The sequence below is a fragment of the Oenanthe melanoleuca genome, chromosome 5 (assembly GCF_029582105.1).
Source record: "Oenanthe melanoleuca isolate GR-GAL-2019-014 chromosome 5, OMel1.0, whole genome shotgun sequence".
In the NCBI taxonomy this organism is placed as follows: domain Eukaryota; kingdom Metazoa; phylum Chordata; class Aves; order Passeriformes; family Muscicapidae; genus Oenanthe; species Oenanthe melanoleuca.
Genome location: NC_079339.1, coordinates 25340987 through 25365288, shown reverse-complemented (window position 1 = coordinate 25365288; position 24302 = coordinate 25340987). Strand labels below are relative to the sequence as shown.

Below are 24302 nucleotides of genomic sequence, written 5' to 3'. Positions count from 1 at the left end.
CCTGTCTCAGGCACTCTGCCTACAGCTGCACTGTTTCACTGCTGAATCCCTGCTGCTGGGTAGGAGCTCTTGTATCTGTGCCTGTTTGCACACCAGCAGATTTCTGTGGTCTGCCTTCATCTTAAAAGAAATATGGAAAAAGACATTTTCAGGAGAAAGCCATCTTTAGGCACCAGGCATCCCTCAAAGAGTTTTGACTGTAAGATGAATAATAGCCTGCTGCCACTCACCCCACCATTCTCCCCAGGCCAGCAAAACACTAAGCAGTTCAACAGTATTTCAGCTCCTCATCCCCACATTCATATGCTAAAGAAATTAGAGTTTTCTGACTTGATTATCTCACCTCCTACCTTCTTATGCTATCTTCATTCTCTTTTAGGCCCAAAATCTCATCATTCATTACAAGCACAATTTATTTAAGTGTGGAAATAAAAAAGCAAAGAATTTGAGAGGATTTGTGGTACCCTCCAGTGCTCAAAATTACCAAAGGGAGAAAACTGATGTTACTGTACAGAGCTGCTCACATATCTCAGTACCTACAGCATTAGCAAGGAGGCTACAGCCTGAGAAAGCCAGATATGTCTGTTCCAGACTTCACAAGATTAGTCTCTGATCCAAGGTGGCCAATCTCTAGCTCTAGTTTCTTTTTCCATTTGCAGCCAAAAGCAAAGGGAGAAAGTCAGGAAGAATGGTATAAATAAATGTATGGACAAAGTTTAAGATCAAGGAAAACAATTTTGATTCTTTCTCATCTCATGTCAGTCTTCCAGTCTCAAAATACGTAGTCTCCATTTTTAAATTATTTCAGTAGAATTCTCTACCATGTGCTTACCCACTCTGTCTATAAAAGCTTAGCATTCACCACATCTTTTGGTAAGGAACTCCACCAGTCTGGTATATTGAAAGATGAACCATCTTTCATTATTTGTTTTAAACCTCACATCTAATAGTTTTATTTGATGTGCCTCAATTTTTATATGGGGAGAGACAGCAAACAGTTAGTCTGTATCCACCCTTTAGGTGGTTCATGATTTTGTAAGGAGTTATACTGTCACCCCAAGTCATCTGTGTTCCAAGTACAAGAGTCTTCTCAAAGTCATTTTATGTCTCTCCTGAAAGTCATTTCATATCCCTTATCAGTTCTTCTGTGAAGCCACTTCCATGTCCCCTACATTCTTCCTGAGATGAAGGGGAGACACCAAGACCACCTGCAGCTTACCAGGCATGTCCACAGCAAGTGTTTACAGAGCAGGATAATATAGTCTGGTTTGTTTTCCATTTTTTCCCCATTAATACCTTACTCTCAGTCTGCTTTTCTGACATTTAAGATCATTTACAGAGAGCAGCAAAGAGGTCACCCTGCTCAACAAAGTCACAGATAAGAACTACTGCTGCTTTGCATTTGGAAACTTACCCCCTATTCTGTCCTGTTTGCTCCCCTATGGAATGGGAAATCCTATTCTTGAATTAATATTTTGATTTCAACATGCCTCTTTCTTTCCATGCTGTTGTGAGCATTTATGATCAAGAGCATCCCCAGAGAGAGTTCTTGCAGCACAACTACTCCAATCCACTCCAGAATGGCTACTTCAGTAAATGTCCACAAGCAGGCAAGTTCAATTTTAAAAGCCTTCCCATGGGCCTATGTATAACACAGTTAACATTCGAATCCATTTAATTAAGCAGTGGCATCGAGTCAGCACAAGACAACATCCATCAGAGTTCATCTACCATCCACTGCACAATGTGCCTGCCCTAGTCCCTCTCTCCTGCTTGAAAGCAGGCATATTAATAATGCATGTGCTCCTGAAAAAGCAAAGGATGCAAAAATCCCTGGGATACATGACCCACGTGGATTACTTTGAAAAGTCTTCCCTAGCACATCAAGTAATCAGTTGTAACTAACAATCTTGCACAGGGAAGTGGCTACATAATCATCTGTTCTTTTGCCCTTAAAAAAAAAAAAAAAAAAAAAAAAAAAAAAAAAAAAAAAAAAAAAAAAAAAAGCCTTTACTTGAGACCCCAACGCTCTTAGGTCCAATACACTGACACGGGGAGCTCCAACATCAGGGCTGAGTTTCAGAACAGCACTGTGGTTTGCACGTCTGTCTCTCTACACTCTGCTCCCAGAGTTTTCAGCACCTCTGCATGCGCTCCAACATGTTTTCCATGCTGCATACAGCAAAGTCATATCAATGCACTCTGGTATCCAATATGTGAAAATGCTGAAAATGTAGCTGTACATTGTCAGCGTCAGCATTTAAGAAATAGCTGTCTATCTTACATAAGTGAAATTTGATGCAGAGTGCCAAATCTCACAGCTGGCCCTGTTTGTATGTCTCTGCTGCTGCCCCCGAGCCCCACGGCAGAAAAGAACGTCCAACCTCCAGGGAGCAGTGCACACGTTGTAGGCACTAATCCATCGTCTGAACACACTGTCTGATGTCCTGTTACTGCTGCAGAAAAACAAAGGCTTGAAGTTTTACATTTAGTTCTGCTGAGCTTTGTTTGGCACATAAAACACAGAGCACTAATTACAGTATACTGCTCTACTTAAGGGGCTGTCAGCATTTCCACTGCAAAGCCTTCATTTCAGGGCTTTATAACACAGCTGTGAAATATTCATTTTGCACTTCAGCTTAACATGCAAAGGTCTGGCTTTGGACCAGGTTCCCCTGTCTGATTTTTTTTTGGTGGGGGGGGAGGAGGGGAGTTCAAGTTTTTATTGTTGGTCTGGCAGGGGAAGGGCTGAAGATGGGAGGTGGAATTAACTGCAGGAGGTGTCTGACTTAGAAAAGCACACAAACAACAAAACCACTTAGCTCCACAGTTGGTTTCTGCCCCTCACTTACCTACCCTGCTTTTGTATATGCAAATAGAATATGCACTTTCAAATTTCTTTTATGTATATATATTTTATATGTTTTAAAGAGGTTTTTCTATCCTCTCCCTCTTCTCCAGCCAGTCTTTCTTCCCTCAGCAATCAGTGCTAGGAAAGAGTAATGTCTTGACAAACCTGGAGACCTAAAATATTCCACCTGCAAAAGGCAGCAGTAGCAAGCCAAGCTCCAACACAGGACCCATTCAGGAGGTCTCTGGCTGACAGAGCAGTCTCCATTTCTCTTCACTGCAAGCCTCCTAAGCCTTGCCCACATCTACCATTGCACCCTCACACCCACTGCCAAATTGACCCTCCAGGAACTACTGCAAGATCATGAAATTGGTCTCATGCAGTCCACTATATAGATATGTTCTGACATTGAAGGTGTTTCCAGCCAATGCCCAGTTTAAAGCAGTATTGATTAGAAAAAGGACTCAGAGCTATGAGCAAGCCCTCACAGTTAACCAATTAAAATAAATAACATGGAAGAGAAAAAAAAAAAAACACAAAACAAAACAAAACAGAAAAACATCTGACCAGAACATCATAGTATGACACAAGCAGTTGCCAACTCTGTGCAATTTGATTTCAAGATAATCACTTTAAGAACATCAGGTAACAATCTCCCACAACATAAGTTATGAATGAAACTCCTTGGCACAAGAGTGGCAAGAGCAGAAACTGACTTGCTGAAAGGTTTTGAATCACTAAGTTATGGGAAACATTCCATTACATTTGTAAACCTGCATAAAAGCAGAGGTGGGAGGTATTCCAGTGGAAGGCTGATCCTGAGCTCTAATGGCTCTGCCAGGTGTTGTTGGACAGGGGTTGCAACAGGGGTGTGCACACATTTATTAAAAATTATCCAGACAGTTGGGAAAACAGAACAAATCAGGGATGAAGAAACGGAGAAAAGGAAGACAAGCAACCCAGGGTCCCCCCAGGCTGTCCTTCCACAGTGTGTGTGCATCTCTGCACAGAGCCTCTCTCGCCTTCTCTCCCCTCCTGGCCTCCCCATCGTGCTGGCTGCTTTCAGTCCAATTCCAGCTGTCAGAGCTGCATTCCTGACCCATCAGCCCCAGCTGTCAGGAGCTACGTGCTGAATCTGCACTCTGCCTTCTTCCTCAAGCACCTGAAGAAAGGCAGTCCTGGGCAGGCCATAAATACCATTGCACAGCCCCGGGGAGTGGGTGGGGGGCTATTAAAAGCACCTCTAGCAGCAGCCATAGCGAGGGAACTTAGAACTGGCAGCAGAACACACCTGCAAGTGCTCCTGCAGCCTGCAAAAAGGACACAGAGAGAGTTAATTCCCTACCAGCTTCTACAGCACAACCTAGCTATCATTCAATAATCTTCTGCTTCTTCATTTAACACCAGCCTGGATCACCAGTTTTCTCTTCCCCACCCCCACACTAAGTTCAATTTCTTCCTAAATACTGCAGGGATGCAGAGAGGTCTATGTAATCTTACCAACCCTGGCTAAAGGCACAACAAGCAGCAATTTCTTCTTCTACCATTCAGTCATCATTCTCACCGTAAAAGCAACACCAACTCAGACTGTCATGAGATTTCACAAAACTTTCAGAAAACATGAGCTTCAGAGATAAAAATAATGGTGAATGGACAGGGAAAAGTATGTGTAAATTGTCCATCGTTGTCAGTGTTGTCATGATGCTATTTTGACTTTGATGTGGGAAATATTTTTTTGTTGATGTCAGCAAAGTTTGTGAAGACTGTGTGATGAATGCATGAAATGAACATAAAAAGAAAAAGTGACATCAAACAGGTTACAGGTATTCCCATACATAAAGAGTCAATCCTGATTTGTTCCAGACTAAGCATCTGCACATGGAGTCAACTGGACCAGTTTCACAGGCAGTTAAGCCCCATGGAACACAACAGAGACACCTCTGTGTGGGCAGGCTTCAAAGAAACCTTTCCTTGAGCTCTTGGGACCTGGAATTCTGCAGGATCACTCCTTCACAAGAACCAGATTTTTCCACTTTGCAAATGTGCATTACTTTTTCATAAGGAAAGGGAGCAGACAAGATACCAGACTTTACATGGGGTAAGCTTTTGCCCTCCCACATAGGCAATTTGTCCAGTGATTTTTTTATTATTATTATTTGTAGTAGAAGATGAAGCCAATTCACCTTCCCCTGCATCAAGAACTACCTATAAAAGTTTTAGGTACAAATGTGAACTTGCAACACTCTCCTAATCTGTCTCAACAGTGGAGATCAGTGGAAGCAACTTCTGACTTTCTGGCAGTCTTACATATTAGTCTCCTCCAAAACCATGCGCAGGGGCCTGAATATAGGCAAAGAAAGTGCTTCAGTGAGAAGAAATAGCAAAAAAAAAAAAAAAGAAAAAAAAATTTAAAAGGCTAATATAGCTTCCTTGGGCAGAGTTTCAGTTACTCATATAAGGGTTTGAAACAAGCAGGAACAAACGGTTCTCTCAGCGTAAGGGTCACTGTTCATCATCATTAATCATCACTTCCCAGATAGGAAAGGCTCCTTCCCCTCTGTTTTGCCCAGGCTTTAGCACTCACAAGAAGCAAGAGACAAGAAAAAGAGCCAAACAGGAATGTGGGCATAGGCTTGCAAGGCTGCTCCCTCTGTGGCTCTGCTGAAGTCCCTCCTCTTGGTCCCAACCCTGAGCAGAGCCTGCTCCTAAGTGCAAACAGGCAATGGTTAAAAGTCCACAGCTTCTCAGGAATACACTCCAAGGAAACTGTGGCAGCACCACATAATTCTTGACTCTGAAGCAGTCAAACACAGGGGCCATAACACAGAACTTCTAACACTGATACCGTCATGGCAAGGAGCTCCCTCCTAAATCACCTCCTGCTGAACTCTATAAACAACGCATACATTCAAACTAAACTTGGACACAGGGAAGACAAACTGAAAGAGAAGGAGCAGAAAGCCTTCCCCACAGTCAACCCTGCAGAGGGGAACCACAGAAGGAAAGCCACATCTCAGCACTTCAAGAAAAGCATCATGTTACAACCTCCTTCCCCCTGATTTCTTCTCTGGGGCTTATTTTTGGTATAAACGGATCTGTGAACTGTTTGACAAGGCTTGGGGGTGTGGAACTTAGTGGTTCATCTTGAGTAGAAACACACTGAGCTATGCAGGATGAAGAAAAGCCTTTTGATCAGCCTGCCTGAGGCAACGTACATAATTCATTTGTGATTTCTTTATTCACCCATGACCCCATGCCAAATCAATTAATTTTTATCCTTCACCAGTGATTTACACAGCCATTCTGCCCTAAAAGTCTTCGACTGCCAGATCCCATCCCTACCTACCAACCTCACATTGCCTTGAAGGCAGCTATGCCTTCTAGAGAAGGGTAAAGATGTAGGAAATCTTAAAAGAGACTGTAAGTAGTGTCTTAAAGCGACTCTCTCTATGTAAAAGCCCCACCATTTCATGCCCAGATTCCTTACACAGAGCAGGTATCTGTCCCTGCCATAGGAGGTCCAAGAGTTCACCTCTCCTGTCACCTGAAGGGTCTTGACTGTAACACCTGAATGGCTCCAGGACAAGACACCTTGTCCTCCCATGTATGCATGTCCCTAAGATTTCAGTGATGTTATGAGGGAAAGAACATACTTGCATCTCAGGAATGAGAAAATGGTTTTGTTGTAAGCTGATTTAAATTACGTTAAAAAACTACATATCAGCAATTTAAAAGATGCTAAGATGGGAATAAATACAACAGGAAGGACAGAGTAAGTGCAAAGCATTTATCACACAGACAACATCCCTATGGAAGAGGCAAGACCTAAAGAGATTAGTGTTCTATCTCTCCATAAACATTGTCCGAACTATTTTTTATTTTTTTTCACTTGCAAGAAGTCCCAACAAGCACAAAGTACTTACAGCAGGCAGCAACATGAACGCTCACACACCTGGAAATCTACAACCAAGAGGACTAGGTGGCAATACCACACAAACACTGAGGTTAAATGTCTTGAACATGCAACAAATTAGCATCAGAACAGGGAATAATCTTACTCCTTCTCAAATTTCAGCAGCCATCTACTGCATAGATCATGCTGCATCACTGCTGTACCTCACTCCTGCTTGAGGCCAAGGCAGTATTTTTAAAGAATGCTTAAAAACTAATCAAAAGAAAGCATGAGAGATTTCTTTACTTTGCTCAAGCCAACCAGTATATACAGAAGGAGACATTCAAGCTTCCTGCTCATGCCCTGCCAACACTCACTGCCTAGCTCCAGGCAATCCCTTCCTGCACTCTTCCCTGTCCTCTGCCCCAAAGAATAAGCCTCTTACAGAATAGACTTTATCAGCATCTTGCCCTTTGTGCATCCTGGAATTAAGAAGCTCTTCACATCTGTCCATCAATATGCACACTGAGCACCCAAGAGATTTGTCCTGTCAGCCAGAAAGGAGACCACATCCCCCAGGGGAATGATACATAGCAACATAGGCCAAAGATTGAGAAAGCAAACTGGAGGACAGCACAAGCACTGATTCCATCACCTCCTCAACAACCCTGCTGCCACTTCCTCTCCTGTTCCAGTACAGGGGAAAGCCCTTCACCTGTAACACAGTGTCCTGATCAGTGCCCCTGCTGCTCAGCCACCAGCACAGACAACTCCAGCAAAGCCACATGTGCTCACTCAGGTACACTACACTGAGCCATCTTCCTGCTGCAAAGGTGCTAAATGGTACTCCAGGAAAAGCAATCATCATCCAACAGTCACAGCAGATGCAGAATTCAGTTTAGTCTTTTCCAAATAGTTCACATTTCTTACAAGTTTTATGACCTAGACCCAGCATCCCAAAGACCTGAATACTCTTCCTGTAAGTCAGCAGAAAGAAACAACATTGATCCTCTCACTTCTGCACACACACATACAGAGGAAACCACCATCAGACAATAAACCATAGAGTCAAAAGGTTATAAAGGTAGCTACAAAGCAAATCTAAACAAGCTCATTAAGTCATTCATTCAACTTGCTTTCCTATTCTTCACTTACTCTGCCCTTAAATCACTTCTTCCTGTGATTTTTCCAAGCACCTCTTCAGTTTATTTTCCTGAAGGAAACAAAGTCTGTAAACGAGGGGAACAGTAGTCCAACATAAGATGACATATTTGAGTAGCTGTTAAAGTGACTTAACAGAAAAAAAGAAAATGAGTAGGCTGCCATCTAAGTCCCTCAAAACCCTAAAAGAGGGAGTAGCTCTAGCTACTAGCTTGTGTTTAGGTTCAGGAGCATGGGTCACTGGTAGAATTACCAAATATGAGAACTGAGGAAGTAAAAGCATACTCAGAGGAAACAATTTTTATCCACAGACTTTAAAAATCCTTGGTTTGGTTACCATGTGTTTTCTGTCGTATTTCAAGAAAGCAAACCTTTGCAATAATCACCATTTCTCACTGCTGTTGTTTAGAAATTCAGAAAGCCCTAGAACCAGGCACATAACCAACTGTTGTTACTTCGACACTTCACAAAACACTGCTGCCTTTACATTTTTAGTTCTTAGCAAAAATTGCTGTAAAAAGCAGAATGCAGAAGTAGAGATTATAAAACTCCAGTCTGCAGCAGAGAGGCAACCTCCCAATTAAATAGTTTTAGACACATTCACCTATTTAGAAGCATTTAGCAAAATCTGTCTGGATAAGAAATAACTTTGAGTGACAGATGTAGTTCAGAAACACCTGAACCAAGTAAATTTCTGCAGTTCAAACAAGGGAGATAATAATCAGGAAATCACTTAAAGAGCAAAGCAACACAAGAGAGAACATCCCTGTTGACTGACATTCATGCTGAATCACCATGCTAATCCTGGTCAAACTGTACTTTTCTCCATTAAAAAGAGAACTGTAAAGCTTCTATGTAACTTGTGTCCACTCCCTGCTGCGGTGCACTGGCAGAGAGGTAGTGGGCAACTGCTGGATACAAGTTTTACTGTCACCCCTGCACCAAAACTAGCTCCTGCATGAAGCCAGGCTGCAATTCCCATCACTGACCAGAGAAGAGGTGTTGGATGAAACAGAGCTGATGGCCTGTCAGAGTTGAATGAACACAGCTGATGACCTGGACTCTTAAACAAAAATGTAGAAAGAAATTACTACAGAATTGTTTGTGGAGCACTGAAACCTGAAACGTTCCCACATGTACACAGTCTTGTCTCTCTTCTCCTAATTGCATCAGTCTAAGGAAAGACAATACTTCCAGGTTAATACCTGCAAGGGAGCACTTAGACAGTGGAAGGATTTGTTTAAAAATTAGCCAAAGACAAAAGAAGTACTCAGAGAGTTTAAAGATGGAATTAACATCATCTACAAGCAAAGACTATAACTGGCTGCTCAGTGCTTATCAGTACTTTTTGCTATTTGTACAGAGGTCATTTCCTACACTTCGTCTAGGTGAGATACAAATCTATTAGTGACAGAAAGGAACACAGAAATTGGCACAATCTGCTACAGCAGCCAAGTTGACCAAGCAAGTACTTTCACTAAACAATCTTGACAAAGAGCTAGAAAGCTAATTCTAGATTGCAAGAGTTATGTTCAGAAGCACTGCCTGGGAGAAGTCCTATGCAGACTCCCCATGGTTCAAAAGATAATAGCAGCATCTCAATGCACTTGTGAAACCACAGATGATGCCACTTCAAAATACTGCTCCCTACAATGTGTGACATCATGATGAATGATCAAGGCAGCTCCACAAGTACCCAGACTATGTGTCTAACAGTTCAAGGACGAAAACATCTGATAGTTCAAGCAAACTCAGCAACAGTTTTGGAGTCACAAAAAACTAAGATTGTCACAGACCAAATTATGCAGTGTTGGGCCACCAGGTTGCTGCAAACTGAATCCTATGGGATTTCTGACAGATGTTTCACCACAAGAGAAAAGAGCTGAGCAATCTTCAAGCACAAAGCCAACGCTCCAGACCCCAGCACTTATGCTCTTCTCTGAAAGCATGCCATATGGCATTTTGTTGTTGCTTTCAGCCACCTTCCACAGCCTTTTCCACTGAAGACAGAGTATCTGGGAAGTCTTCTTGAATCAGCTGTAAGGAAGGGAAGCCCTGGGTCTACCACTTTCTTCTATTTATACCAACAACATTAGTGCACCAGTTCAAACATATTTTATATATAGCTCTGTGGCTTATTTCCAGGCAGAAGTAACTCAATGCTGGTGTACATATGTTTAAACCACAGCAATTGGAAACAATGTCCCATAAACTCTGTTAACTGCTGCTCCACTGTAACCAGAACAGGCTCTACAACTGCAGAAACACAAGCCATGATAGGAAAAAAGTTATCCACCCAGAAGCTAAATAAGCCAGTTGCCACCTGCACAGCACTGACAGACTTCCACTGCAGCCCCAACAGATTTATAGCTGTAAGTTAACAGCCAGCTCTTGTCACATCATGATATAGTGTCTGACTGCCAAGACACCACATGGAGGTGACCAGGGTGTGGGCCAGCATAAGGGCAGACATGCAATACACAGAGCATCTGCCAGTATCCACTTGCATTTTGTAAACTTAAGAGTGGACAAACAGAAGATAGACATTCACAGCTCTATTTGCAAACCCTGTACTGAAAATATCAGCAGTGCTAGCATATTTTAATGAGTCTGACTTGAACCCAGTACCCATAAGCTCACACACTGGAAAGAAACAAGAATGGCAAGGAGCAGGAGCCCTGGCCCAACACCCAAAGGGTTTGAACCTCAGCACTGGTTGCAGGGGCCTCAGTGACACTTAGATGGGGAAGATACTTGCTAGAAACCTCACAGGTTACTGATGCTAGTGCTGAGCCTAGACGTTAACATAACCTCAGGTAAGCCAAGCTGCAAACAGCAGCCCACATGTAGAAAAGCAAGAGGTGATAATTACCACGCCTTTCACCAGACTGTCCCTCTCACAGGTTTCAAACACAGCCCTGTCAGTCTTCCCAATGCACATAAAAACAACCTTTCATCACATTTTTCTCTGCAACAGCTAAATACTGGGAGGGTGGATGGGGGGACAGATATGTGATTAGCATGTTTTCTAAAAAAGCTTGCCTTTCTTTTGCCTTAACCCAATGGGACTGAACTTTAAAGAGGAAGAGAGCATAATCAACACTTCAGAAGTATCTGAAAAGGCATGGCACCTTTGGTTATGGGAAGTGGAAAAGTTAATAACCACCATCTCAGCCCTCTGAAGAGACAGGCGTCTCTTCTCCTGGGGTATAAATAACCTAGCTTTATCCTGCATAAACCTGTTTGTAGCTTCAGGGATGGAACTGCCCTTCCTGAACATGCCAAGTCAGCATCTTGCCTAGATCAGAGGAGGCTCTGCCACTCTGACAGAGAGCTTCTAGATGAGAAGAAAAGGGGAAAACAATTTCAGGGGGTGATGATAGTGATACAAAATAAAAATGGAATTTCTCTGGTCAACTGCTCATTTTGAGGATGTGAAATAGGGAAAGAAAAACAATCCCTGTTCCAGCTTTCACAGGACTGGTTAGCAACATGCGCAGGAAATATGGATTATTGGACAAAGTGCAGCTGAGCTGGTCAAAACAACATGATGAAGACAACTGCATGATATACATATAAGGCATGCAGATACAGACACAGACACAGTTACGTGCATGAAATGAATCACACACACACTCTGATCTTGCAATCGGCCACAGAGACACTTATCTTTACATTCATTGGATGAAATGAACCACTCACACTCATACTACCTCACCACACAAAATTAAGCTCATGCTGAAGCACCCACAGGAATGGTGCCAGAGTTTGCATTCAGTTTCCTTTTAAACCTTTCAAGGTCATCACGACTCTAAAAATGCTACAAAGAGTTGCATAAGACTGTGTACATTACAGCTGTAACATAATACCACTGTCAATGTATAAGCAGGGGAAAGGAGCAGGCTGCAAGTTACTGTATTAACAGGCACACTAAGAAAAGTAACATACACTCAACCAGAACAGAGTATGTTCTCCGTATTAAATACACACACAGAAAAATAGAAACATAATCATACCATCACCCAATCAGGCCTCAGCATTTAAGTACGCTCTACAAGGCAAAACCCTGCTTGGCAGCTCTTTACAGTACTTTCCTTTCTGGGGATTTGAGAAAAGCATCCAAATGAAATCACAGCAGAGAGTGGGAGAGCAGAACATGGGACAAAACACAGGCAGCAGACTTAGAAGCAAATGCCTCTTCCAGAGAGATAGCTGCAATGCATAGGCAGGATTCCCCCTGCTGTCCAGAGACAAGACCCTCTCCCCAGCAAGGGAAACCACCCACTTTGACATTTTATTATGGGTTTTGTTGCTAAGCCCTTCTTTCTGTCCTAACTGCTTCTGCAGCTACAGAGATCACTAATGATTTATAATTCTGCCATCTCCTCAGCATGAGAGCTCCTCAACTCAGCTAATCCCAAATGCTACACAAATATGTTTCAGGCCCCCAGCTCCCTTCCCCACAACCCAGGGCAGGAATACCAGCTTGTTTCTGTCTGCACAGAGTACTCTTACTCTTTACACAGCCTCCTCCTCTCCTCAGCCAGGGCTGCCAGCTAAGCAGGGCCGGGTTGCTCTTCCCAGTATAACAGGCCCTAAGTGCCAGAAAAAACTAGGAGAAGAAATAAAGAGATTATTTTGCTTGCCAACAAACCTTTAGGCAGTAGGTGATGAGTGCTCCCAATTGTTTGAAACCTCTGGAAAATACTGACAGCAAAACTAAATGCCTTATTGCAACAAGCACTCTTCTTTTCTCAGGGGAACATCACATGACTGTCCACAGCAAGCAGTATTTCTCAACCCTTGGTAACCTCAGAGACCCCCAGGTGCCCTGTAAAACACTTGTCTTTCACTGAAGAGGCAGATTTTTCCAAACTAATGAGACGATTCCGTTTCCTTGGCAGAAATGCAAAGCCAGAAGCTGCCCAGTGCATCATATCCCCTACCATGGAGGGCAATGTTACTTCTCAGGGCAACCTGATGGTCTTTCCCAGCCTAGATGGTCTGCTTGGAACTTTGGTCACCAGAGTTCCACCATGAAGGTCCAGGCATTGTCTGGAACAACACAGATTCTGAGCACATTATAGAGGGTTATTATATTATAGACTTGGAGCTTGGTTGTCTTCTTCTCCTCAGTGTGTGTTTAAACTAAGCTTCTCAGGGTTACCAAGGGCCACAGGCCCCAGGCAGTGCAGGGCCCTCCCCAGGCACTGGATACCCACAGAGCCAGAAGCAGGATCACAGTGCTCCTTCCCAAGCACACCACAGCATGTCCACAGCACAGGAGGCTGCGGCATCTGGAAGAAGCCAGGGCAGAAGCCATGAAGTTGCCAGCAGGCAGCCAGGCCAGGACATGCAATTGTGGCCTGGATGCTGTGTGGCCTACTGCCTCTCACCCTGGCTCCAGCAGGCTGTGTAGAAAGTCATTAATCAGCCTCTGGCCATTTTATTAACAGCCATGTTTACACACTGACACTCCTGGGCAGAGACATTCATTCCAAGGGCCTGGAGCAGCTTCGACACACAGCAGAGATAGTCCAGGCACTGCATCTTCTCCCCCAGCACCACACTCATTTTTCCACTGATGGCTCCATCAGAAAAGCATTTTTTGCAGGTCTTGGACATCAAAAAGATTATTTGCAGCCCTGCTACAGAAATGGGCCAAGAACTTCACAAAGCAAGTGTCCATAAGCCACTCAGCACAAGGGTGATGCAGGAGACCTGTTCTTTCAGAAATTACAGCCAAAGTAGGCATGGCAAGGAAGCTGAAGAAAGCTGCCTCTCACCCAGAGCACCTCGCCCTCATCCTCCCCCAGCAGCAGTTATTCGCGCTGCTGATTGCGTGCTAATACATCTCAACAGCTTAGCTTGGGAAGCCTGCAGAGACAGGCAGCACAAACCACGGATTATCAGGAAGGAAGATTATCCTCCCAGTGCAGAGGACAGTAGAATCTCAATTCCAGCCTCAAAAGCTACTCAGGCTTCTAGAAACAGTGACATTCATGCCTACCAGAAATTCATCACAAATATTTGTTCATGCATTTCCTTAAGAACACTCTATGTCACCTTGTATCCGTTCCACCCAATCATCACTCCCATAGCAGGGTTTGGGGCACACACTGGGCAAACACGGCCCTCACAGTTGAGAAAGGCACACAGAACCACATCTAAAGCCTATCTGGCCACGATTCAGTCCAAGAAAACTAGATGAGCTGGGACAAGATGGGCTTAAGCAAAAAACGCAGATCCCAAATTTGTCAGTTCCAGTTCACAGTCAGCAATGCTTTCGGACCCAGCTGCTCAAGAAGGATGACACCCCCAAAGCAGGTTTGAAACAACTGTGCTCAGAACCACTATATCTAGTTCAAAACTGGGAGATAAGCCAAACACAAGGAGTTATGCAGCTGTTTTAAAGCCCTGGATGCTGGACACTTTGCAGAAAGTGGAAAAGTATCCTGTCTGTTTAATACTGAGGGGAAAGAAGAGGTTCAGAGACAGACTGAAAAACAGAGTACAGAACCTAAAAACTTTAACTACATTTTAATAGAAATTTACACAGCTCTATTTCAAGGTTCACTCTATACAGTTCAGCAGCATAGAAGCACTGGTTAAGAGCATGAAAAACGCCACTCTTAATCCACACAAAGCTCTTGCAGAAAAGACTAGTATTGATGAAACATAACTGGCAGAAAGAAGTCCTTCCACTGGGATAGCCTGGCACAGGATCATTCAATAGACTCTTATGATACTGTGTTACCATTAGGGCAGCTTCTTTTTGGATCTCAGTTTGCTAATTCTTTCTAGCACAGGCAAGTACACCCTGACACTGATGGCCTCTCAGGGTACCTCTGACACCATCCCTATCCCCTCGTGGCTCCAGTCACAGCATGGCCATGACCAAAGCACTGAGCGGGTTCTGAACACCAAGACCTGCCACCAAACAAGGAGGTGCCACCAAACAAGGAGGCAGGTCTTGCAGACACTCCTTTCACCCTCAGTCTTATTCAATGTTTCAGCATCTCCAGCATCTAGATTGCATTAGAAACTGTGCAATGAACTCAAGCTCCTTTGGTGCAAAGCCTGGCCTGAGCAATGGTCTTTTTTTATTGCAAATGAAAGCATCCCTAGTACAAACAAGGCTTCAAAGGCAAGCAGCCCCTTATGTGCTACTCAAAGGTGAGTAGCCAATTTCAAAGCCCTTGGGAGACCTCAAAGGCTACCACTGCTGAGCACAGGAGAGGTAGCTAGCACTTCAATACAGGCACTTCAAACAGCTATCCTGTGCTGAGCCTGTCTGTCAATAGGGAAGGGTTTCTGAAGAGGCAGCACTGTTTTCCACAGTGTCTACTTGGGAGGAAAGCTTTACAACTCTATATCCTGGAATCCACAGGCACTGCCATAAAATTGCTTTCTCCTTTCAGAAACTCCTCCATCTGCCTGCTCTCAAGATATTTGTTATTGTTATGACACTCTACTATGATGTAACCTCCAATAACCTACCTTCTTCCAGAGAAAGGAGTCTCTCTGGATCCATGGGGGAAATTTCAGACTAACTCTGCAAAGGGTCAGGGAGATGCAGAAATTAAAGAAGCATCACTGTAAGGAAGGAGTTCCATTGTTAAAATTTTATTGGGTAAGAAATCTCATATTAGTTGTTATATCACATTAGCTATCTTGACCAGCTGTGAATTTCAATACTGTATTTGGGAGAACAAGCAGGTCTGACATTTATTGCTATTGACTTGGAAACTCTGAATATACCAGCAGTTCATAGTCTTCTACAGTACTATTTTCAATCAGTTTCCTCACAGTAACTAACAACAGTACTGGTCTCCTGGGACACTAGCAAATTTACAAGGCTTACAGGGGTTTCCACAGCTCTAATTCTTATGGTGCTTAATCTGCTTGAGCTTGTTGGATAGTCATCATCACCAGAGCTACTGAAATCATTAGTGACAATGGGACCAAATCAGCATTTACAACAGCACAGTTTATGGACTTTTAAGCAAATAATCCTAAATGAACACAAGTCCCCTTCATATGGGAGAGGTGAGAAACATCCCCGGTAATCTACAAGAAGCTGGGCTTTGTGACTAAGGCTAGGACTTGGCCTTAGAGGATCAAGATTCAATTTCTAGGTCTGCCTCAGACTTCCTGTGGGAGTTCGGAATCATGTCTGTATAGAAAAAGCATGTTCTATCCCCTCCATCCCTTCAGTTTTTTAAGCCAGAAGCTTGTCTGGGCTGGATCTACTTTAGCCCATCTGTCCAGTGCTCACCAAAGCAAGATAGAAAGATGGGATGCTCCTGCAGTCTCTGGTCACACAAATACTAGCAAAAAGTCACCTCTGCATTGATATTTCTGAATACAGATAACACACCACAGCTGATTACAACAGCTGCAGGCCTCAGTTTCATTTTCCTTGTACAACACACAAATATGCTCAGGGCCAGGATAAGCAGCCCTGTGGTGAAAGGAAATAGTAGGAGGGTTTTCTGAATTGCAGCAGCCACCCTTTGGTGGGTATAGCCTCAGCAAAGCCTGCAGGGTTTCAGGCACAGGGAGCAGCCCACATGTGGAGCTGGGAAGCAGAGCAGTGAGAGCAGAGCCCTGCTCTGCACATACCAGAAACTCCCAGCTATGCGGAGGCAGGTACGGCAGGCACAAACACAAGCTGAAGTAACTGAAACTGGCCTTGGTGATAGTGAATTATTCAGTCCTTAGCTGGGATCACTCAGCATTAATGTCAGGGCTAAGCACTGTTTGAGTGCCATGTAAGCACCACTCCTGGCACCAAACATCAAAACCTTTGAAAAAAGCCAAAGAGTAGCGAGTGTATGTTTGCTTTCAGGCTTACAGAGAAAAATTGAACCAAGGCTAATCAAGCAACTTCTCCCCAAGACCTGATCAACAGGAAACAAAATATCTACTTCAATTTTTCAGGCCATCAAAATGCTGCCCACCACTTTCTCAGCCAGAAATGGAAGTGATGCCCTGTAGCTATTTTCCACTAGACACAGAGGACAGTAAAATAATATACAAGTCATTTTACAGGTATTTACAGATCCTTGATGATGGAAAATCAGATATTGGCCCAGCCTGGTCTGACTCTCAACCAGCACTTCGATTGTTCTGCCCTTCTGAAACACATGAGGTGATACACCACAGGAAGGGCCAAGCATGCAGCTAGTGAAACAGATGGTAACTCTGAAGGAGGTCTCTTTCTGCTGAGTCTGAGGATGCCTTTCTCCACCAGCCCCCTCACCACCACAGTGAGCAACAGCTCTGACTAGCAAGCAGCAAATGCACCACCTGCAACACCTCTGAGCAGCTCTGAGCTCTGCTAGCTTACTATCCCAGTTGGCAAACACTACACGCTTCACAGCCCATGGACAAAAGGGGGGATCCTGTGCACAGCTCACCCAGCACAGCAGGGACAGCAGTGTAAAACCTGCTTATGAGTCTCTCCAGCCAGGTTAGCCAAGTCCCACATGCCCTCTCAGAGGGTGCCAGCTCATCTGAAGGAGGTGAAAAACAACATTCAAGGCAGGACCACAGCAGCTCTGAAAGGCTATCCAGGTAAGCAGTGTATGACCATCCACAGGAAGCAAGAACCATTAAAACCTATGAGTCAAATGACCTAGTTTGTGTTATTTATGCTGACTTCACCCCAGCACATCATCCATCATGCTCCCCCTGCCATGGAGATGCCTTCCTGCTGTCTTTCACAGCAAAGACAGCACATGATTTAGGGCTGGCTAGAAGGATGGATCTTACCAGCAACCTTGCCTCAAGACTGGCAAGAAGTATCACAGCGTTTCATGGATATAACTGCAGGCTACAAGACTAAATATGTAGAACTGTTATATTCTTTTATATCCACTATAGTCTGAGAACCAAAGTCAACCGTCACTGCAGCTCACCCGCAGAAAAACTCTGGCTTTGATATGCTCTGTGAATGTAAGTCACATTTAACACTGATGTTTAGACTAAGGGAGCTAGCCAGATCATCCTGTATTTTCATGGCAAGGCACATCACTCACGGAGTGAAGAACAGAACAAGAAAATGCTGTGTATGAAACTATTAACACACACAGAATCACCCTAAGCACCACATATCCAAGGAAGGAATAAGGGGGACCAGAGCAACCCAAGTAGGGCAACATTCAACCCCTGAGCTATGACACTCTCAATTGTTCCAGCGACTATCTACAGATACAGACACACCACTGAAATGCAGGTCTGGCTATGGAGAACCCAACCAGCTTTTGTCCTGTGCTTTAATGGACGCTGTTATAAGCCTGACCAGAGGCAGAGATGAAATCCCTTCTATCTCTGGACAGCAGACCCTAAGCTGTGGAAGCAATTGGGTGTGTTTAGACTGAGCAGTGCAGAGATGTGAGAGAGATCCCCAGCTATCAACTGGGCTCAAGCAATATTTATGGATGCTGAAACAGAACAGGCACAGTAGCAGGCATCCAGACCAGGGTTAGAGGCATTCCCTCAGCTGTGCCCTGGCTGCACTGGTCCCAGACATGGCAGGCTGAGCACCACTAGGTAGGACTGCAGTGGAACAAAAAGGGTGAATGAGGCAATACTGCACTGAATAGCTCCTCAAAAGCACCATCATTTTGTGGAAGACTCTTCCAAATCCTGCCAAAATAAAAGCTCATGTCAGCATCAGCCAGGCTGCTCCCTAACTCTCCCACACAGTGAGGCTGCTCAGCCCCACATCTAGCTCCCTGGGAACTCAGCAGGTTCTGTTGCTGCAGGACCAAGTTGTTTCCAAAGACTTACAAAGAATCCCACTCTGCAACAAGCCTCAGCTGTACCTGAAGTTTAATAAGAGGTGATGATTTTTGATGCATTTATATCAGTGAAACAAACTTGTGTGGTTTTTGGTTCTGTTCCAGTTCAGGTTCAGCAATTCTCAGCTGATCCAGTTAAGACTGGCAGTGGTCTGACACTGATTCATGTTGGATGCCACAATATTTTCAAACAAAAAGGACTGTGTGCTGAAGGCAGGAAGCTACAGGTCAGGCCAGAAACATTACTCCATTCTCCTGTATTCAGGACAGCCTATGGTCCTAGCTGAGCTCTCCAGCTTCTCAGGGGATTAAGAAGCTGGAGAATTTCGTTGAGAATGACAAGACATAAGGGGCTTGAGGTTCCATGGATCTGCTTTCCTCTTAAATCTGTGCAAACTCACTGGCAGGATGCAGAAGTGCACAGAAGTACTTGTTTCTACTGGCTGGCAGTAAGAACAGACCATGCCTCACCAAAGGAGGACAGGAAACCCTGTCCCACTAGGAGCAACTTAGTCAGGGCTCATTTTCAGAACAAAAGCTCTCAAGAAGGTTTTGCAGAGCCACTCAGTCCAACCCAGCATCGTGGGGCAGGAACAGGCACTCCAGCTGCACGTTTGCATGCCACTTGGAGAGGGGAGAGACCACAACACAACAGTTCCCTGCTGAATGACTTCCTGCTGAGGAATTCAGGTTTTAGTCAAAGTACTCTTTTAAACAGGCAACTTGAAATATTTCTGGCTTAGAAAAAACAGGAGAGATCAAAGAAACCAGCATCAAATTCCAATTGTTTCTTTGATTCACTGGCTTCCTGTTTCAGGGAAAGCTTGTAGCAGGTTTTGTAGCAATTTGTTTCTACATTGACATTCACAGTCTGATTTGACTAAGCATACCTGCCACAGCATCCCCCCTAAAACAAGAACAGCTATGCCAGTTAAAAAGAGGTTTATATTTACAAATATAGAGCTCAACAACACAAACAACCCCTGCAGGAACGGTACTTGCTTAGGTACATTACTTTGTGAGTAGGGTACTACAGCAGCCAGGACATTTTAACAATGGCAGATGGGTCAGGCCTGAGCTTCCCCTCTGTCGTGACAGTGCTGCTCTGCAGGGTGATTCAAAGGCACTTAGCGCCCAGTTTTTAACCCCGTGTCTCTACTGGAATCACAAGCACGGTGGCCAGATGCACGGCTGGATTTCTGGTAGGGCTAGTAATCCTCTAGAAATTGAATACAGGCCAATCAACTTATCTGAGGAAATTTTAGCTTCCAACTGCCACACCAATACATTACAAATCCCAACCGTCAACAAGCCTCAGACTTAAGTCACAGTACTCTAAGTCTGAATTGGTTCAACACAAATAACAGAGATCCTGAGAGCACAGCAAAAGTCGATTCAAGCTGAACATCAGAAGACATAAAAAAAAAAAAAAAAAAAAAAAAAAAAAAAAGAGAAAACTAAACACAGAACTAGTCAAAAGCTGTTTTCAAAAAGCAGTAACAAAACCAAACAATTTGTCAACAAACTTTACTTAGAGCTCCCATTCCTTCCCCCCTTTTTCCTTTTCTTAAATGTCCATTATTATCTATTGGCTCCTTAGTTTTACTTCTGTAGAGATCTCCTGGAGCTCTACAGTAAAACCATGCATTAATTATAGCAAGAAATAAGTCCCAGTGGAAGTCACAAAACAAGTTCTCTCTTGTACAGATCCCAACACACTGCCTGTCCTGCACAGCCTTCATGCAAAATATCTCTATTTACCCACACTCCCCCTTCCACAGCAATGCACAAACAGGTCTCTGCAGAGCCAGCCTCCCACAGACTGCCCACGGCCAGCCCAGCATTACACGGCTGCTTCACTGAAAGGAGGCAATTTCACAGTCCTTCTCTTCAGCATGACAAACTGCCTAAGGGGTCTGTCCCTAACCACTGAGACAGCCTGGCAGGCTCACATGCCCAAAGGGTTCCTTAGGAAAGAGCCAGGACACTTCCCACTGGAGGGGGACAAAACAAACTACCACAGTTCATGGAAGTTTAAGCAATGCCACTGAGGGTGTTTGTGCTTAAATTGAGTACTTGGTTGCAATAAAAAGTTGAGGACTGTTAAGGGCTGGGTCTTCACCTACATCTGCACATCTGTCCAGCTGAGATGACCAACTTCATTAGCCCTTCCATGTTTCCACCTGACCAGTTTCACAGAGCTCTTAGAGCAGTTATTTCTCAAAAAGTCCAAGAGACAAAGATGCCTCAAAGATTCCTTCCTGCAGGTCAGAAAAGATCCCTCAGGAGTGATGTGTATAGTGGTGTTAGTCCCAGGGGTTTTTACACACACACACACCAAATAGAGACTGAAACCTGTTTCAGAAAAACAGAGCTGCTTCTCACCTTGGAAAGCAGAGGAGCACACAAGTAGCAGAGGGAATGTCTCCACAGATACCCAACATCTGTCCGTTCTTTGATAAAGGGCCCACCCCTTTCATTTTGATCCCTCCAGCTGGCCCACTGATGGCAGACCCTAACTCATTTGAGCTAATTCAGAGCAGTTCACTTCAGTAAACCAACACTTGCACCTAACTCCTCATAATGCCAAATTGATTCTAGTAGCAAACCCCTCACCAGTTCCTTTTTGCACCTCACTGCTTAACGGCTCTTACTAATAAGATGGGCAAAATCCAAGCCTGAAACCCTGGTTTGATGGTGCAGAATGAATCCATGATATCTCTCCCCAGGGACTCAGACAGCCCTGGCTGCACACTGGGAGAAAGCACAAAGGATAAAATGGAGCTCTCCCAAAAGGCATGTGTAAGGAAAGCAAAATGAAACATGTACCACAGAATACCCACAGTACGTAGCAGCAAGTCCCAGCCCTAAAAAGGAGTGTGCAGACCACAGAGCCAAAATCAAATGCCCACCACATGTGGGGGTACAAGTGGCTTTTGTCTCTTCCAGTTGAAGTCTCTGCAGAATACAGACCAACAAACTGCTCCTTAGCAGCACCAACACAGCACTTTTCACTGGCAGTCCACAGGCTGCATGAAATGCACATACATGCACATGCACACACTGAGGTCAAGCACAAGCACCAAGGACTTTCCCCTAGACAACTTTGAGGAAGCCATGCAGGTTTTTCTCTTGCTTGCCAAGAGAAGAATACTGTGTTCCTTAGTATTAAAGAGCCATCTAAGGGAAAATCTGATCTGCACCAGAGTTCTGAGAACAGGATGTCATGCTGGGGAAAGATCATTTTTAGGTACAGTGTCATTTACTTCCCCTGAAGTTTTATATACACTCTTCACTTCAAGAGAGAGAGATTTTGAAGCATTACTGTTTTGAGACCAATGAATACACTTTTCAGATGTGTATTACAAGCATTTTTTGTTTCTTAGCAAGTCTTCACAAAAGGGGAGGGATTAAGTTTTCTATTTATGGAGACAGAGAGTTACACAAAGGCTGAGTGATTTGCCCAGGGTTACAGGTGAATCAGTGGTAGGGACAGAACAAGGTGCCCTGACTCAGAGGCACCTGCTGTCAGCACATGCCACCCAGCTCTTGTGCTCCCTGAAGCCAGGCTTAAGTCATCCTCTCCTCATGACACCCATCAATTCCCAGAGAGTGAGTGTCTGTCAGGAATTCTCCAAAACACCAAGAAAATGATGGATTTTAAGAACCAGTTATACCAAGATAACCTCAAGGAAAGGTGGTCTGAGGCACACAGAGGAAATCACATCCCAACCTGTGGAACACAGACGCTACCTGAACAGGCACCCCCAAGACGTGTTTCACATCATCCTTCTCTCCCCCACAAGTTCGTAGAACCCTCCTTTGGAGTGTGAGAACAATTACTCATGCACAACAGGTGTTTCTGTATCCTCAGGTCCCAGTAATGCAGGTTAGCAGCTGGTAACTTGGAGGAAGGGGCAGCACTGCATTTCTCCTGTCAGTCATCTGTAACAACTCCACATACCACAGTGTGGGAAATCCCAAAAGCTTTCTGATACAGACTGGGTTCATAACACACATGCAAAAAGAAATGTTTCAAAATATGAGCACAAGCTTCAAGAAGATCTGCAGCAGAGCAGAGATCCCAACTAAAAGACAGACCAGTCATGGATCAGTTCCACCACATCACTCTGCAGTTATACCGGGTCTCCCAAAGCAGCATTATCAGTACAGATGGAAACTTAGCTTAAACAAAGTTAAAGCATGCTGGCTGCAGCACACAGCACTCACCTTGCTGCCTATATCTTCTCGCTTGTTCCCAGGCTTGCTTCTCCTCAGCTTAATGGAAGGGGATCGAAGCAGATTTTTGATTCGACTTGTGATCGTAGACCCTTCGACTGACATCATCTCCAGGTGCCACAGAGGTGCTCACCCCCACACAGACTGTGCCTGGGGAACGAGCCCAGGTTTGAGGCAGAAACACCGATGGGCTCAGCTTTGCTCCCACACGTTCACATATCTCTCAGCGATTCTGCTCAGGAACTCCACTCCTGTTACACTGCAAAGCTATTCACAGAGGCTGGCAGACTTTCCTTTTGCAGATTCCAGAGGAACAAATCAGCAGCAATCTAAACTGAAAGATGCACCATGAGTCAATACAATGTTCACAGTAAATTCAATTTCAGCCTCATTCTTTGCAAGAAATATACACACGAGAGCTTATAGGGATGGAGGCATCATTACTACTGTCAGAGGTTTCCACATAAATTATCATCCACTTAGTATCAATTAACACATCCATACCAATTCCCAAATCCAAAATTTAGATTTTGCACTTCAGTATCATCTTGTGACAAGGACAAAAATTCCCACCCCTTGCTTTAGCTCCATCAATTTCGCCTTATGCTTCAGAGCCTGGAAAGCACAATGCTGTACTTGACTATTAAACGCCGAGCCGCAGAAAAACCCCGAGAATACACACTGAGGGAGTTTTTAACTGCCACAGATCTATCTCAGTTTTAAGTCCGTACAATTACATAGTGTATGATAGCAGATAATAAAGGCATTTGATGCTTCCACGTCCCCCTACCCCTATTTATAAAGTGAATCAAGGAGGCACTGTAACTGCTGCCAAGGATTACAGACCCCCGGCCAACACCTTCACCTTTCCCGAAGAGCCGCTGGTGGCCGGGAGGAAGAGGGATGCAGTCAGAGCCTGCAGTGAATTATCCTCCCGGCTTCTGTGCAAAATGGGGGCGGGAGGAAGAAAGAGAGAGACAGAGAGAAGGGGAGAGAGAAGAGAGGAGGAGAGAACCGTCCGAGCCGGCCCAGGCGCAGCCTCCTCCCTGCGGCGGCAGCACTGCGGTGAGGGGCCGCGCCCCTGCCCCCTGCCCGCCGCGCTGAACCTCTCCCACCTGGCGCCCAGGAGCGGCGATCCCGGCGCCCGCGGTGCCCCGCAGCGCCTGCCCATGCAGCCGGCCTGCCCCGAGGAGGGGCCGCGGCACGGGCCGCCCCCGCGGGCGGGGCGGGGGCCGTACCCTGGGCGGCGGCGGCGGCAGGGAGGGGGCGGCAGCAGCGAGGGGGCGGCTCCGCCGTGCCAGGTGCGGGCCAGGCGCTGGGGCCAGGCCGGGACCCGCCCGCCGAGCCCGGG

The 24302-nt window shown here is 44.9% G+C and overlaps 1 protein-coding gene across 3 annotated transcripts in view; it reads right to left on the bottom strand.

Moving 5' to 3' along the window:
• Window positions 1-24178, bottom strand: part of MAPKBP1 (mitogen-activated protein kinase binding protein 1) — a 92451-nt gene extending 68273 nt beyond the window's left edge. Inside the window, exons 1-2 of one of the 3 annotated variants that reach the window (XM_056492118.1) lie at window positions 24067-24178; window positions 22943-23285 (exon numbers count right to left, since the gene is read on the bottom strand). In XM_056492118.1, the coding sequence (XP_056348093.1) occupies window positions 22943-23059 (117 nt within the window). In that variant the 5' untranslated portion in view covers window positions 23060-23285; window positions 24067-24178. The remainder of the gene's footprint in view (window positions 1-22942; window positions 23286-24066) is intronic. The other 2 variants (XM_056492117.1, XM_056492119.1) reach the window with 2 other exon arrangements.
• Window positions 24179-24302: the final 124 nt, after the last annotated feature.